Source organism: Mercenaria mercenaria, chromosome 3 (assembly GCF_021730395.1).
Source record: "Mercenaria mercenaria strain notata chromosome 3, MADL_Memer_1, whole genome shotgun sequence".
Taxonomy (NCBI): Eukaryota; Metazoa; Mollusca; class Bivalvia; order Venerida; family Veneridae; genus Mercenaria; species Mercenaria mercenaria.
In genome coordinates, this window is record NC_069363.1 from 94701684 (window position 1) to 94715335 (window position 13652).

A 13652-nucleotide genomic window follows, 5' to 3' on the forward strand; every position below is an offset into this window, starting at 1 on the left:
TGTGAAATGAGTTTGCTTTTCCTGATATAAAAGTGATTTTCTGATGGCAACAAACAGTTTTTCTGATCAAAAATTATTTTTGATATATACGATATCGACAAATAGATTTATATACAATATAAGAGTTTAAATAATACATGTATGTCATATTATGAAAGTGCCCTCTCAATTTTTATATCTAGGTGGCTAAATCGCTTGAGAACTTTAACAAAAATAAAAAACTTTCAACAAATTGACCTGGGTTCATATCCGCCACAAAATATTTAATAATAAACTTTATTGTATTTCAAACAGTGTGCAAAGCACATGATCGAAGTTGTGTGATACTGTACTTCACAAGATTTATAGTACATTTTGTAATTGAATCAAATGGTTAGTATTGTTTGACAAAAGATGGTTCGTCAATTTCTGAGTCTGTGTTTGCTATTGCTAACATTAAAGCAATGTTCATCATTTAGTGTGGAATACGCTCTGGAGAGGGTGGATAGTGTGGAATACGCTCTGGAGAGGGTGGATAGTGTGGAATACGCTCTGGAGAGGGTGGATAGTGTAGAAAGCAGACTTGAAGCGATTCACAAGTTGCGACGTGCTGATCTCGCGGAAATATTCAGCAAGATGTATGCATTAGACAACAAAATGAACATGTTAAATATGAAAAAGGACAACTCTAACAGTGAGAGAAAGATGGAAATAGTAAATGGAATAAAGAGCAAAGGAATTGCTGATTATCTTCTAAAAGGGGCGGCTGCGGAAAAATTTGAAAACATTAAAACAAGAGAGATACTGACCAATATGGTGAAGTCTGTTGCAGATAATCATACAAACAAAACAGTGTAGTTACAAAACATAATATATGAAATGGAAAACGAAATTGCATCATTGGTAAATAAAGAGTTGCTGGACACAACAGTGGAGAACACGAAGAAACAATGGGCAAGTGAGATAGAAACATCCAATTCAGAGTTAGAAACAAGGAAAGAACAAGAACAAGCATTAATTGATAAAATTGACTCATTAACAATTCAACTAAGTAAGTATAATAAAAGTCTTAAGTATAAAGAAATGGAGACACAAGTGGAAACAATTTTGTCATGTTCTAACCCAAGTGGTGTTTATGTTCTACAGAAAGGGCTACGTGTTTATTGTGATCAGGTTACTGACGGCGGAGGATGGACGGTGTTCCAGCGTCGTAAAGACGGGTGTGTGGACTTTGAACGTAAATGAGCAGACTACAAAGCAGGTTTTGGGGATTTGGAAGGCGAATTCTGGCTTGGAAACGACAACATACATATTCTAACGGCAACTGGGAATCATGAGTTACGAATCGATATGGAAGACTTTGAGGGAAACAAGGCATATGCAAAATACAGAAGTTTCAGAATAAAGTCCGAGTCGGACAACTACGCCATTGAAGTAAGCGGTTACAGCGGTGATGCGGGAGACTCTCTCATCGACATGCATAATGGGAGGGAATTCTCTACGACAGACAGGGATAATGATGGATATTCCACAAGCTGTGCTAAGAAATATAGAAGTGCGTGGTGGTATTCAAAATGCCATGCGTCGAATCTAAATGGATTTTATTATTATGGTGCTAACTCCCCTCCAGGAATGGGCATTAACTGGTATGACTGGAAAAGAACATATACATACTCTCTGAAACACGTGGAAATGAAGCTTCGGTAAAAGTTTGATACTTCATTATCAATGCGGAATATCTACACTCGGATATGATATGTTTCCTAATTTGAGTGTAAATGACATGGCAAAAACAGATAAATTTTATTTTATATCAGCATTGCAGTATTAGGTGTCAAATCAGATATGTTTTACACGCTTTGGCTGGTCTCATACTGACAAACGTTGTGAATACCACACTATTTTAACAAAGGAAAATTTGACTTCGTTGGAAGCACAGTTTCCATTAATACGGATTTCATAAAGTTGTCCTGTAGTTACTACATGTACATTCAGTGATATTTACAAATATGCTCAAATGTAGGATTTAAATAATAGGCAAAACACAGTCAAAGGTATTATTCGTTTTAGCATTCATGAGACATGAAACATGGAAAAAATAGTTTGAAAATATTATCAATAGTATGACATTTACGAAGTAACCGAGTCATTAAATGCTTTATCATCTCATATTGCTCATATTGCTTAGCTTGGCTAAATGTTTTGTTATCTGTATATTCTTAACATTTACCCCGCTTAAATTTCTATAATGGATTGGTCCATCGTTCAGTTTGGCCAGCACCATTTATCATTTGAAGGGGTGTTTACTGAAAATTTACTGACTGAATAGCGAAAAGTGCAGACCATGATCAGACTGCACGGATGTGCAGGCTGATCTTTGTCTGCACTGGTCGCAAAGGCAGAATCAACTCAACTGCCGCCAGCAGTATAAGGTTAAGTATAATTATAATATAAATATATTCAGAATACTTAAAACTTCTTGAATAGTTCCTCGGAAAATTTTCAAAAAGAAGACGAAGCAAGCGGGTGAGCGAATACGTATTCAACTAAAAACAAAGAAAAGACCCTGTTGAATGCAGTCTTCGTTGTAACAATCATTTCATAATTCAAAATGCCATTTTATCGACTGGGGGTGCTCTAAATGATGCGTCATTGGCAAGTGATTCTAAGTCGACTATTTAACTCGGCTATTGAAAGTCTGGACAGCCGGTCCGTTTAGCTCAGTAGGGAGAGCGCAGATCTACGGATCGCGGGGTCGTGAGTTCGGACCCCGGCCGAGGCTATGTTCTCCGTGACGAGTGTGGTTAAAACCATTCATTCTCTACCTCTCATTCATGTTTGGAAGTTGGCAGTTATTTGCGGAGAACAGGTTTGTCATAGTACAGGTTCCAGAAACACTGGTTAGGTTAACTTTCCGCCATTACATAACTGAAATTCTGTTGAAAAACGGCGTTAAACTCTAAACAAACAAACAAAAGTCTTGTCATTCTCCAGTGTAGCCATTTTCCCTTCATGCCTGTAACCACATGTAGAGTTTATTTTAACTTAAAAATAACGGTTCAACAGATTTATGAGTTCTTGAACTGAAAAGGTCTATGCTTGAGAGTCCGTATGCTCAGGTTTGAATGTTGTCAGTCACATACATGCAGCATTTCATAATAGTTTTCACTTTTCGTTTACTCAGTTAGTTTTGTTGGATTTAATGTCAGATTCACTATTCATAATTATTATGTATTTTCAAGTAGTGAGTTCAATAAACTGAACCAAACGGCAAGTTTTAACACTACATGTACTTTCTTAATCCATTTACTTCCGTTTTTATCAAAGTTAGATAAAAAGGAGGTAATAACAGTTTTACAAACTTGCATTTCTAGTGAATCTCAGCTACACATGTTACTGTTAATGCTTATCTTTGACATGTGTAATGCAGTCGGTCTTAAGTTAATATCATTCTTTGCGCAAAATTTGTTTATCAAACTGATACTTATGCTTAAAATCTCTGTTGCAACGGTGCAACAGTATAGAAAAAGAAATTAAAAAAAACAAGTTTTAAAAATGCAACATGCATTACACGCCCATTGTAATAAGATTATGCGAATCGGATATTCCATATACTTTTCAGAAAGTAAAAATAGTCCGGCCGTAGTTTTAACAGTCGTTGGTCATTTAAGTTAAAGCAGTGATAAACCCCTGTTTACCAAACATTTTGGTGTCATTGACCTGCTGCACAATAAAAAAGATATTTCTGTAACTGCGAGCGGGTGATTTTTGGTTAAGAAATAATATATCTCATCGGTGATTTGTCGCTGAATAAATCACTGTTTGGAGTTCAGATGCGAAGGAATTATATCACGAGGGCGCAGCCCGATAGATATAATGCTACGCCGCATCTGAACGACAAACAGGGATTTATTCAAGAGCAAATCACTAAATGAGATATATTATTTCGATTCTAACACGTTATTAAGGACTTTAAAGTACATCCTTGACGGCATGCATTGAATCGGGTCGTGTTAGAATTGCGGCTTTATCCCGCTACCAAAGTTAGGTGTATTTCTGACAATCATGTAGCATCTTTATTTGATTCCAAATCACACCTAAAGGATGTTCATGTGCTACATAAAGTAGTCCCATTCATGAACAATGCGGATGAATTGTCAATGATCAAGCAGTTCTTATTCGTCCTCTTTCCATTCACACTGGTCATTTAGATTATATAAGATCTGTCAATGATAAGGTATTCCAGCCCATGGTTACATCACTGACTTCCAGCTGTCAATTTAGATAAGTTCATGTAAGGTCAGGCAGAATTTATCTTAGATATGAGGCACATTAGTATTTGTTTCTTATACATGCCCCTATATTTATAGATTGGCATTTAAAATGAAAATAAATCTAGCAAAACCCGCAACCACCAGACATCTCAAGGCTTTGATTTTATTTGAAGATAAATTTCTGATGAGATCTTTTAGGTTTTATATCACGATGCCCCTCTATACTACTTTTGACACATCGATGACATTAACTCTGTCTATTGCAGAGAATGTTCTTGAGAGAGTCGCCCGCATCACCGCTATATCCGCTTACTTCAATGGCGTAGTTATCCGACCCTGCAAGGCTTCGTTCCCCCAAAAGTCTTCCATACCTCCGTAACTCATCAGTCCAAGTTGACATACGAATATATGTATATTATCAATACTTAGCCAAAATTCTCCTTTCACATCCTCAAAGTCTACTTTTTAAGTAGACTAATATATGGCCTTATCAGAAATAATATTACAAAGTTCTTCCATATCCAACTGCAAAATTTCTTATACAACATCCAGGACATGTAGGTTTTAGCGGCCCAGTGATTGAGACCGCCGACTTCGAATTACTTATCCCTCACTTCGGTGGGTTTGAAACTTCGTTTTGGGTGTAGAATCCGACCTTTTCAAGCTTTTGATAGTGGAGGAAGTCTCAAGTACCCCATCCCGGCATTGTTTCAGGCATGACAGGCTCTGTGGTACATACATTGTTCTTCTGTAAGACAGGTGGACGATTACTCACGAAACCTTTAGTTGGTAGTATTTCCCCTTTGCAGCAGTTTCCCTACTTTTAATGTTTTCAAGTTTTTTTTCCGCGGCTGCTACTTTTATAAGATAATCAGCACGGTATCACGAAAGTAACTTCACCCTTAGATCATGGGGCGATATTGCGATAATACGATGCGAGATGCAAACTTGAAGTACGATATCTAGTCGGGGAACCAAGGCATGAAAAAAACAACAGATTTACCTGTCCGGTCATGCTATAGTCACTTTCTACACATGTAATGAAAATACAATGTCTTGCGGATTAGAAAAACTGGACCTCTTGTAAAATTCATGAATTATCAGGGGAGATAACTCTATATAGTTGTTGAAATGTAATTTTTATTGACAAAACATAACAAAACATTTTTGAATCAGTTCAAATATATTTTTCAACATTGGTGTTGCGAATAAGGCTTAAGCTATAAAAAAAGGGTAGAATTTACAACTGTGAGGTTCATTTTTTTTTTTAAAAAATTGACACTGAATAGAAGAGAATAAAATTAAAAAATATTAATATTAAAATTCAGTATGAAAAATAACCTTCGAAAAAGCTCGGGTTACTTAATATCATTTATTATCATCACTAAAAAAAAACAGTAACAGTAGAAAATTATTTAAATACTCTAGTTCAGGTCTAACCAAGAAATGTGAAAAGTTACATACTTTAACAGATCTATTTTGTCAAAAAATAGCAAACCAGAAGGATATGTACCCCTTTTAGCAGTTAATGGTACTGTCCAAATTGAAAGATTGACAAGTTCATTATAGAAATTTAGCAGGATAAGGGTTAATATACAGTCTGTTGAATTGGCATCAAGATAGAAAATTAAGTACAGGCCATTCTGTTGAACCGAAAATTGATAGAATTATGTACAGAAGTTTCTTGATACTTGATTATGCACTTGTCATCTCATTTCGAAAATATGGCTATGCTTTTCTCAAAATTGACCGCAATCAAATACCTTCGCACCTTCATACATAGCTTTCTGTTTAAAGGACTATAATTCTACACTTCAGCCATGGTCTTTCACCAATTTGTTCAAGTTTAAAAAAGCCTCCATCTTAAAAAAAAAGAAAAAAGGGACATCTGTCGTTTATATTTTGTGAAAAAAGATATTTATTGAAATCAATATGATAACGTTTTCGGGGTTCGGTGTACAGATTATCTTTACCGGTTATCATTAACCCTTAGCCTGCTGGCGGCAAGTAATTCTGCATTTGCGACCAGTGCAGTCTGATCATGGTCTGCTCTGTTCGCCATTCAGTCAGTAAATTTTCAGTGAACACCCCTTTGATTGATAAGTGGTTCTGCCCAGATTGAATGATGGACCAGTCCATTTTAGAAATACAGCAGGGTTAATTGACAGTTTAAAATAATATTTGAAAAAGGGATGTGACTCATTTTGTAAGTTTGGACTACGGTCCTTGGGCAGTAGTTAAAACATTATTTTGACGGTTTAAAATGTATTCCAAGAACAAGACAGCCGGAATGATGTGTGGACATACGGCCTAAATTAATATTTTCAGGCAATAACGTTTTGTTTTTTTATCCACAGATATGCAATGGATAAAGGAAACATTGCTGACGAAAAGGGCCAACAAGTGATCAACGATGTTAAAACGCCTAGAAATGATAAGACTGGTCCCAGGCGGCTGCTCAGGACACCAAAATGCGCTCGATGTAGAAACCACGGTGTAGTTTCTTGCCTGAAAGGCCACAAGCGGTCATGTAGATGGCGCGACTGCACGTGCCCAAATTGTCTTCTGGTTGTCGAGAGACAGAGAGTAATGGCGGCACAAGTTGCTCTACGGCGGTAAGTACTTTTGTTTCGTTATAGTAATTTTTTGTTGCTTCATGAACTACGAGTTCTGCGATTTATACTTTGAAAGAGAGGAAACAGTCATTCATGTTACGGATGTACGAATGTATGTTCGTTTTAGTATAATATACGTAGGAACACGCGTGAGCTCATCACTTGATGAAATCATACCGTTAAGTAAATGTAGTGTTAGAAGTTGTTCATGCATTGAGCTTCCATGCACATAAAAAGAATCCAATGGACACATTTTGCATTTTTGATAAAATTACAAATAGAGTCGCTAATATGGACACGATTCTCCTTTGTGGCGTGTTATCAAGGTTGCCACCACTGGTTGCAGAGGCACAAGCAAACATTTTTTTTTTTTTTTTTTTTTTGTAAAAATAAAGCAGTTCTTTTGACTTTGTTTTCTTCTGTACGCTGAGATAAAAGTGAAGTGTGAATTTTATTAATTTTTGCGAAAAATATCACGAAACCAGCGGAAGTTGTTCGTGCATCAGTTGTTGATGTGGGTTGCAAAAAGTCACAACACGACCAAGTCGGCCGTTTTAATGATTTTTTCTAGCAAATAAAAAACAATCGTAAAATGACCAACTCGGTCGTGTCATTTTTTTAAACACATTGTCATTTTGCGATTATTTTTGTTTCGTTTTTGCAAAACTTGAAAGAGAATGAAAATCACATTCATCTTATTACCACCGTACGTCTGTAAAGAGGGCCTCCGTGGCCGAGTGGTTAAGGTTGCTGACTTCAAATCACTTGCCCCTCATCGATGTGGGTTCGAGCCTCACTCAGGGCGTTGAATTCTTCATTTGAGGGAGCTATCCAGCTGGCTTGTGGAAGGTCGGTGGTTCTACCCAGGTGCCCGCTCATGATGAAATAATGCACGGAGGAGCACCTGGGGTCTTCCTCCATCATCAAAGCTGGAAAGTCGCCATATGACCTATAATTGTGTTGGTGCAGCCTTAAATCCAAGAACAAAAACGTCTGTAAAGTTGTAATACCGCTTTAAAATTTAGATATTTTTGACTGTTTTTAAGCAGGCATCAAGCGTCTGAGAATGCGGAGTTGATGAAGGAAAAGGTTGAAATAGCATCGAGCCTACTCAGTCACCGGAAGTCCGTGCAACGAAGTGTCCGACAGCTAAAACTGGGTACAATACAGCATGGTAAGCGCGTACTTATGTTTTTGTGATCCTTAAAAGTTTTCTAAATACAGCATATGACAGAGAAGACTACTGTCGTAGCTTCATACACTTTGTAAAGAGCTAGATCTATTAATGGTTGAATACATTTTAGCAAATCGCTTTCTAAACAAATAGCAAAGAAAAGTACAGTAAAGGAAAATTCTAATGAGGTAATAAAAAGCTAATTGTATTTAACAGTAAGTAAGGCACTAGAGTTATAAGGAGTTGTAATAGATCCAGTCATACCTATACTCTGGGAGAAAGCATTGTAGGATCACATTCGTAACAGATCGCATTTGTAACAGGTGTTACAAATGCGATCGCATATGTAACAGGTGTTACAAATGAGATCGCATATGTAACAGAAATCAAGCACATTTGTAACAATTTTTGAGACAAATGTGATCGATGCCGATTTTTGATGTGACATCTGATCACATTTGTCACATGTCATTTTCAATCGGAAAAATGAACAAAAAGGTGCATTTTTACACCTGAAACACATTTGTTACATGTTTTGGCTCACTTGTACGAAGTGACAAAGTGAGCTATTGTGATCATCCTTTGTACGTCGTCCGTCGTCCGACCGTCCGTCCGTTCACATTTTTCTTGTGAATACGATAGAAACAACATTTATTATTTGATTTGACAAAACATGCACAGAACGTGTATATACGGCCCCTGAATTGGCAAAAAAATAACATGCTGATTTTATCATTGTCAACACAATGAAGATTACATTTGTTATTTGATTTTTATTAAACTTATAAAAGGATCTCACTTCCTTTAAAAACAGCCATACCGCGCCATTTGTCTGGGAGTAATGGCTGAAATGGCAAAATTTGCTTATTTTTGTCTCGTGAACACAATAGAGACCATATTATTATTTCATTTTGACCAAACTTGTATAGAAATTATTTATCTATAACATCTCGGTTCCTTGCGAAAATGTAAACATGACATAGATCACATTTATTATTTGATTTTGACCAAACTTGCATTGAAATTATATATCATTAAGATTTTGCTTTTTTCCTGGAAGAGTAGCCACATCACGCTATTTGTCTTAGAGTTATGGCCCTGAAATGGCAAAAATCGCAGATTTAATCACATGTATAGTGTAGTATAACTCATGTTAGCGATAGTGGGCCATAACGACCCTCTTGTTGATTAGAGATATTTCCGGTCAGTTAATATCTTGGTACTGGTTTGTTATCTGGCAATTAAACTTGGAAAGAATGCCGTTATCATGACTGGTCTGTTCATAGTAGCATGGTACTACATGTACATGTCATTTATAAATTTCCCATATCGGTTTTGGTTTGTAAGATTTCATTTTTACTGTATGCAATTGAATATATGAATATGTATGATTAAAGGGGAAGGTGCACACCACATGCAATCCCTGTTAAACTTTTATAGGTTTTATCGGTTCAACAACAAATAAAATGCACCGAAAACAGTATCAAGGCAGTCTCAACATAGAAAGTCGTGTAAAAGCTTGTTTTCGTAGAACACCGGGTATACATGTGTATATACATTTATGTATACTTTTGAATAGTGACTAGCTTGACTATTCGAAGACTGCTCATGGTTATTGTTCTGATCCTGACGTCGTCGGCGTGCGCGGGTTCGCTGCAAGATAGGTATTCGTTCGTTTTTTTGTTTATCATTGTCAATTCGCATTGCTTTGAACATAAAAAAAAATAAAAATAAAAAATAAACAACTTATACTGACGACAATGGATACATCAAATGAAATATGACCTATTCAAAACCCTGACGTGAACTTTGTTGGATTATATTTATTAAGAGAGTTTTCTTGCCTGGCCTGGTGTCTGCATTCGTATGGAAACACTCTTATTTTGTATCTCTATAGGAGCGGCACAAGTAACTCCATCGGTGAGGGTGGTGCATGGATAGTTTTGCAGATTACGAAACCGGCGGAGTCTGTTGAATTCCAAGTCAGGGCCGGAATTTCCAGAGATATTGTGTCTCTCATCCACCCAGTTAAGGCTTTACGTGTATCGGTGCGTTTTACCAGACCCGTAAACGATTGTATGAGTGTAAACTCCTATATGAGCCAGGGTATAATTTCAATTAATATTAATGGGAGGAACTAACCATCGACTAGAGTGTCAAGGGATACACGTTCGAGACCGGTCGATAACTACACGTATCTATTGCGATTTTCGCCTATCGGTGCTGTTTCAAGCTGGGAAATTGTCTATTACTAACATAAAGATACTGTTGTACTGATTTTGATATTTTTGACATTTGTTTCATCATTATCATCATCATCATCATCATAATCACCATCATTATCTTGGACTGGTCCGTTGTAGCATCAGTGGTAAAATTAACTGCCCTACACTGTATTACCTAAATACGGTTGAAAACTAGCGCCCTGAATCCAACAAACAAACATAATATTCATCAAAACCATTCTACAGAGTGCCAAAATTTGAGTCGTTTGCGGTAATAGGTGTAATACGATCACTACAGATTGTCAATAAATGGTGGTTATTTGTACCAAGGTATTTGGAAATCTTATTAAAGCGAGTTATGATCCGGACACAAACGTATATATTACAGCAAAATAACAAAACAAATCTAAATTCAAAGATATGACCATGATCTTGGATATAGCAACATGGATCATGATCGCAACAAACCTTTTATCCGTGCTGATCATTTGTACCAAAAAATTTGAAAATATGACAATGCATGGGCAAGTTATACCAAGGACAAGAACCTATATATAACTGCACGAACGCACAAACTCCGCTATTTCACGGCGGGATTATAATAAACGAAGGCATATTTCCTTACAAGCGAGCACAATGGGGTGAGGGTAATTAAAAACTAAGGTGTATTTTCTTAAAATCTCATAGACATTAGTCCGCAGCATGCACAAGGTCGTTCCCTCCTAGACTTAAGGCTAACGACTCCGTCCATGACAAATTGTATATAATTTGTCCCAGGACATAGCAACTTCCTGTTTGTCACCCAACTTGAAACAGCTCTGGATAACGAAAGATAGCTACAAATGTATGTCGCCACCGGGTTCGAACCAGTGACCTGAGCATGTGGGTCTACATTTCAAATAGTCGATGTAACGGTATAAGTAGCTGAAGTTGTAATCATATTATAGTGGTAGTGGCAGTGGATGCAGAAATGATAATAAAAATTGAGCCAAGTCACGGGAAAATTGGCATTCGGACATTTTTGTGAATTTCCGGAAACTCTATATTAAGGCTGACCTGGCATTTATGCATCTAAATTAGGGTCAGAAAACTTCATATTCAGGTAGAATAAGCCTTCTTTGAAATAACAGCGAACGGTGTGGGCTATGATTAGACTGCGCGGATGCACAGGCTGATCTGGGCCCACACTGGTTGCAAAGCCTCGAAGATTCCCGAAGGCCCATTTTCTCATGATGCGGCTCAAATAATTTTTTGACGTTTTTTGACGTCGACGACGACGACGCTAACTTGTGATGGTGCTTATGGCAGTCATTTAATGATGTTGCGGTGACAACCAACTGATTGAACATTTGCAGTATAAAACTCAACATGATACATAATGTGCTTCTCATGTCAACCCCAGTGTTGGACAAACACATTCGTAACACATTTTACCTGTTACGAATGCGATCGCATACGTACGAAATCTGTTACAAATGCGATCTGTTACGAATGTGGTCCTACAAAGCTTGCCCCACTATTGTCCGCGACTCGAAAAAAAATGTTTGTTGTGATAAAATATGAGGAGTCAAGGTCTCCACTCTAGCGGCGTGCGAAACTACGCCTCCAAGATTAAGGGACATTGTCCTCTACGTCTTGCCCATCTCCCAGTAGAAGTTTTAGATTATTAGAGCTATCATTTTTAAATGCATACTCTGTATTGTCCGTAAGTATTGACCTGGAACTCATTAATCTTCGCCGATATTTTCGGACGTTTTCGTTAATTTACGCAATATTTATATTCTTAAAATATCTATATTACTAAAGTAACAGATACAGTTAACCGATGACACGGTGGCGCAGTGGCAAGGTGTCTGACTTCAAACCATGTTACCACGGGTTCGAAATCACATTAAATCATTTTTTATGCAATGTATGTTATTGATGCCCGTTTTATTGTTACATTATTTTATGCATCACATTTTTTGTGAATTTTACTTGATTCTCTTGTAGTATTTATTTTCTGGAATTGGTGGTGATAATTACTTTGTATTTTTAGATCCTTCTAAAGCCATTTTCCCACTTCTTCTACAACGGTTAAATATGATAAAATTCAGTAAATGGACCATAAAACCATACGTTTGATCCGAAAAGTGGTTAGTTTGCATATAAAACTTATAAAAAAGATCCGATCAGGCGTAGGACTCGAACCCACAACCCTGCGGTTGGCAGCTTAACGCCTTGTCCGCACAGCTACCTGCACATACATGACATTACGTTATCAAGGAATTATATATACATAGCTACATCGCTATTCATGTTCGGAAACCGAGAATTAATTTACGGAAATAAACGGAATATTCATGAGTGCCAGGTCAATACTTACGGACAATACAAGAAAGATTATATAATAAATTCAATAAACAACAAACTTTGCAGGCGGAGGTACTACAGGCAAGCATCTACACAGATCAAGTACCAAACCGGACGCACTGAGTGACAGATTACGAAAAAGGCGTTGTTTTGCAGACGAAGAGCTTGACCGCACTATATCCATCGCAACACGTGGATTTGAACGCACGCCACCAGGGAATTACTCTGTTGGTTCAACTAGCCTACAGCGAAACATACCGGTAACTGAGCGTGTTCTCAACAATACCATACCTCAGACAGTGAACCTCAATCGAATTCTACCTCGTGCATCCTCGTGCTTCAATGTACCTATTCACGTGCAAAAACAAACCCGGTGTACAGATTCTGCAGGTGAATACATGCGCGAAATGTTAACTGGTACCAAGCTTCGAAAGCTTGAATTCGTGTGGCCGAATGGAGATGGGTGTGCTGAAAACATGTTTCAAAATCCGCTCCTTTTTGTTCCTGGACAAACGCCGTGGTCTGGATTTAGTGCACGTTTACCGAATTGGAAAACAGCTTTTATACAAAGTTACAAGGAAAAGGATGTGCATCCTAGTACATTAGTGAAAAAACGTGAAAACAAAGAGAAAGCAAAATCGAGGGAATTTCCGGTAAAACTTTCAAACATTTCCTGCTCATCCGAGTGCCAAAATGCGTCTTCCAAACTGCAGGATCTAAAGTTTTCTATTTCATCTATTTTGGGTTTAAAGGAGTAACTAAGTACTAAACTCTTCCTTACATAAAGGAAGCGGAGTTACTCTTACCGCAGACGCTAGGCTATCAAATAGTTAAAAAAATGAAGTGTGGTATTTAATCGGAAAGTTGTTACATCATTGTACAATAAAACTTTTTTCTTTTAACACGACTAAATATAGTTCCTCCTTTCATTTTCCTTAAAAATAATGTTCTTCTTTTTCTCAAAAGAAAAACAAGAAAAAGGCAAATCCAACCTCATTTTAATCTTGCATGGTGGCTTTTTCTTTATTCAAAA

At 37.1% G+C, this 13652-nt stretch overlaps 1 protein-coding gene and 1 pseudogene across 1 annotated transcript; both read left to right on the forward strand.

The window, feature by feature from the left end:
• Positions 1–858: 858 nt before the first annotated feature.
• Positions 859–1766, forward strand: LOC123525584 (ficolin-2-like; annotated as a pseudogene).
• Positions 1767–6614: 4848 nt separating this feature from the next.
• LOC123523343 (uncharacterized) lies at positions 6615–13509 on the forward strand. Its single transcript, XM_045301030.2, has 3 exons — positions 6615–6868; positions 7918–8042; positions 12686–13509. Exons 1-3 carry the CDS (start codon positions 6618–6620, stop codon positions 13375–13377), a joined length of 1068 nt encoding a protein of 355 aa, XP_045156965.2. The 5' UTR covers positions 6615–6617; the 3' UTR covers positions 13378–13509.
• Positions 13510–13652: the final 143 nt, after the last annotated feature.

Excerpts from the sequence above, each read along its gene's own strand:
- LOC123523343 (XM_045301030.2), top strand. The coding sequence starts at position 6,618 with ATGGATAAAGGAAACATTGCTGACGAAAAGGGCCAACAAGTGATCAAC. Across the intron at positions 6,869-7,917 it reads GCACAAGTTGCTCTACGGCG|GCATCAAGCGTCTGAGAATG; the intron begins GTAAGTACTTTT and ends GTTTTTAAGCAG. Across the intron at positions 8,043-12,685 it reads ACTGGGTACAATACAGCATG|GCGGAGGTACTACAGGCAAG; the intron begins GTAAGCGCGTAC and ends CAAACTTTGCAG.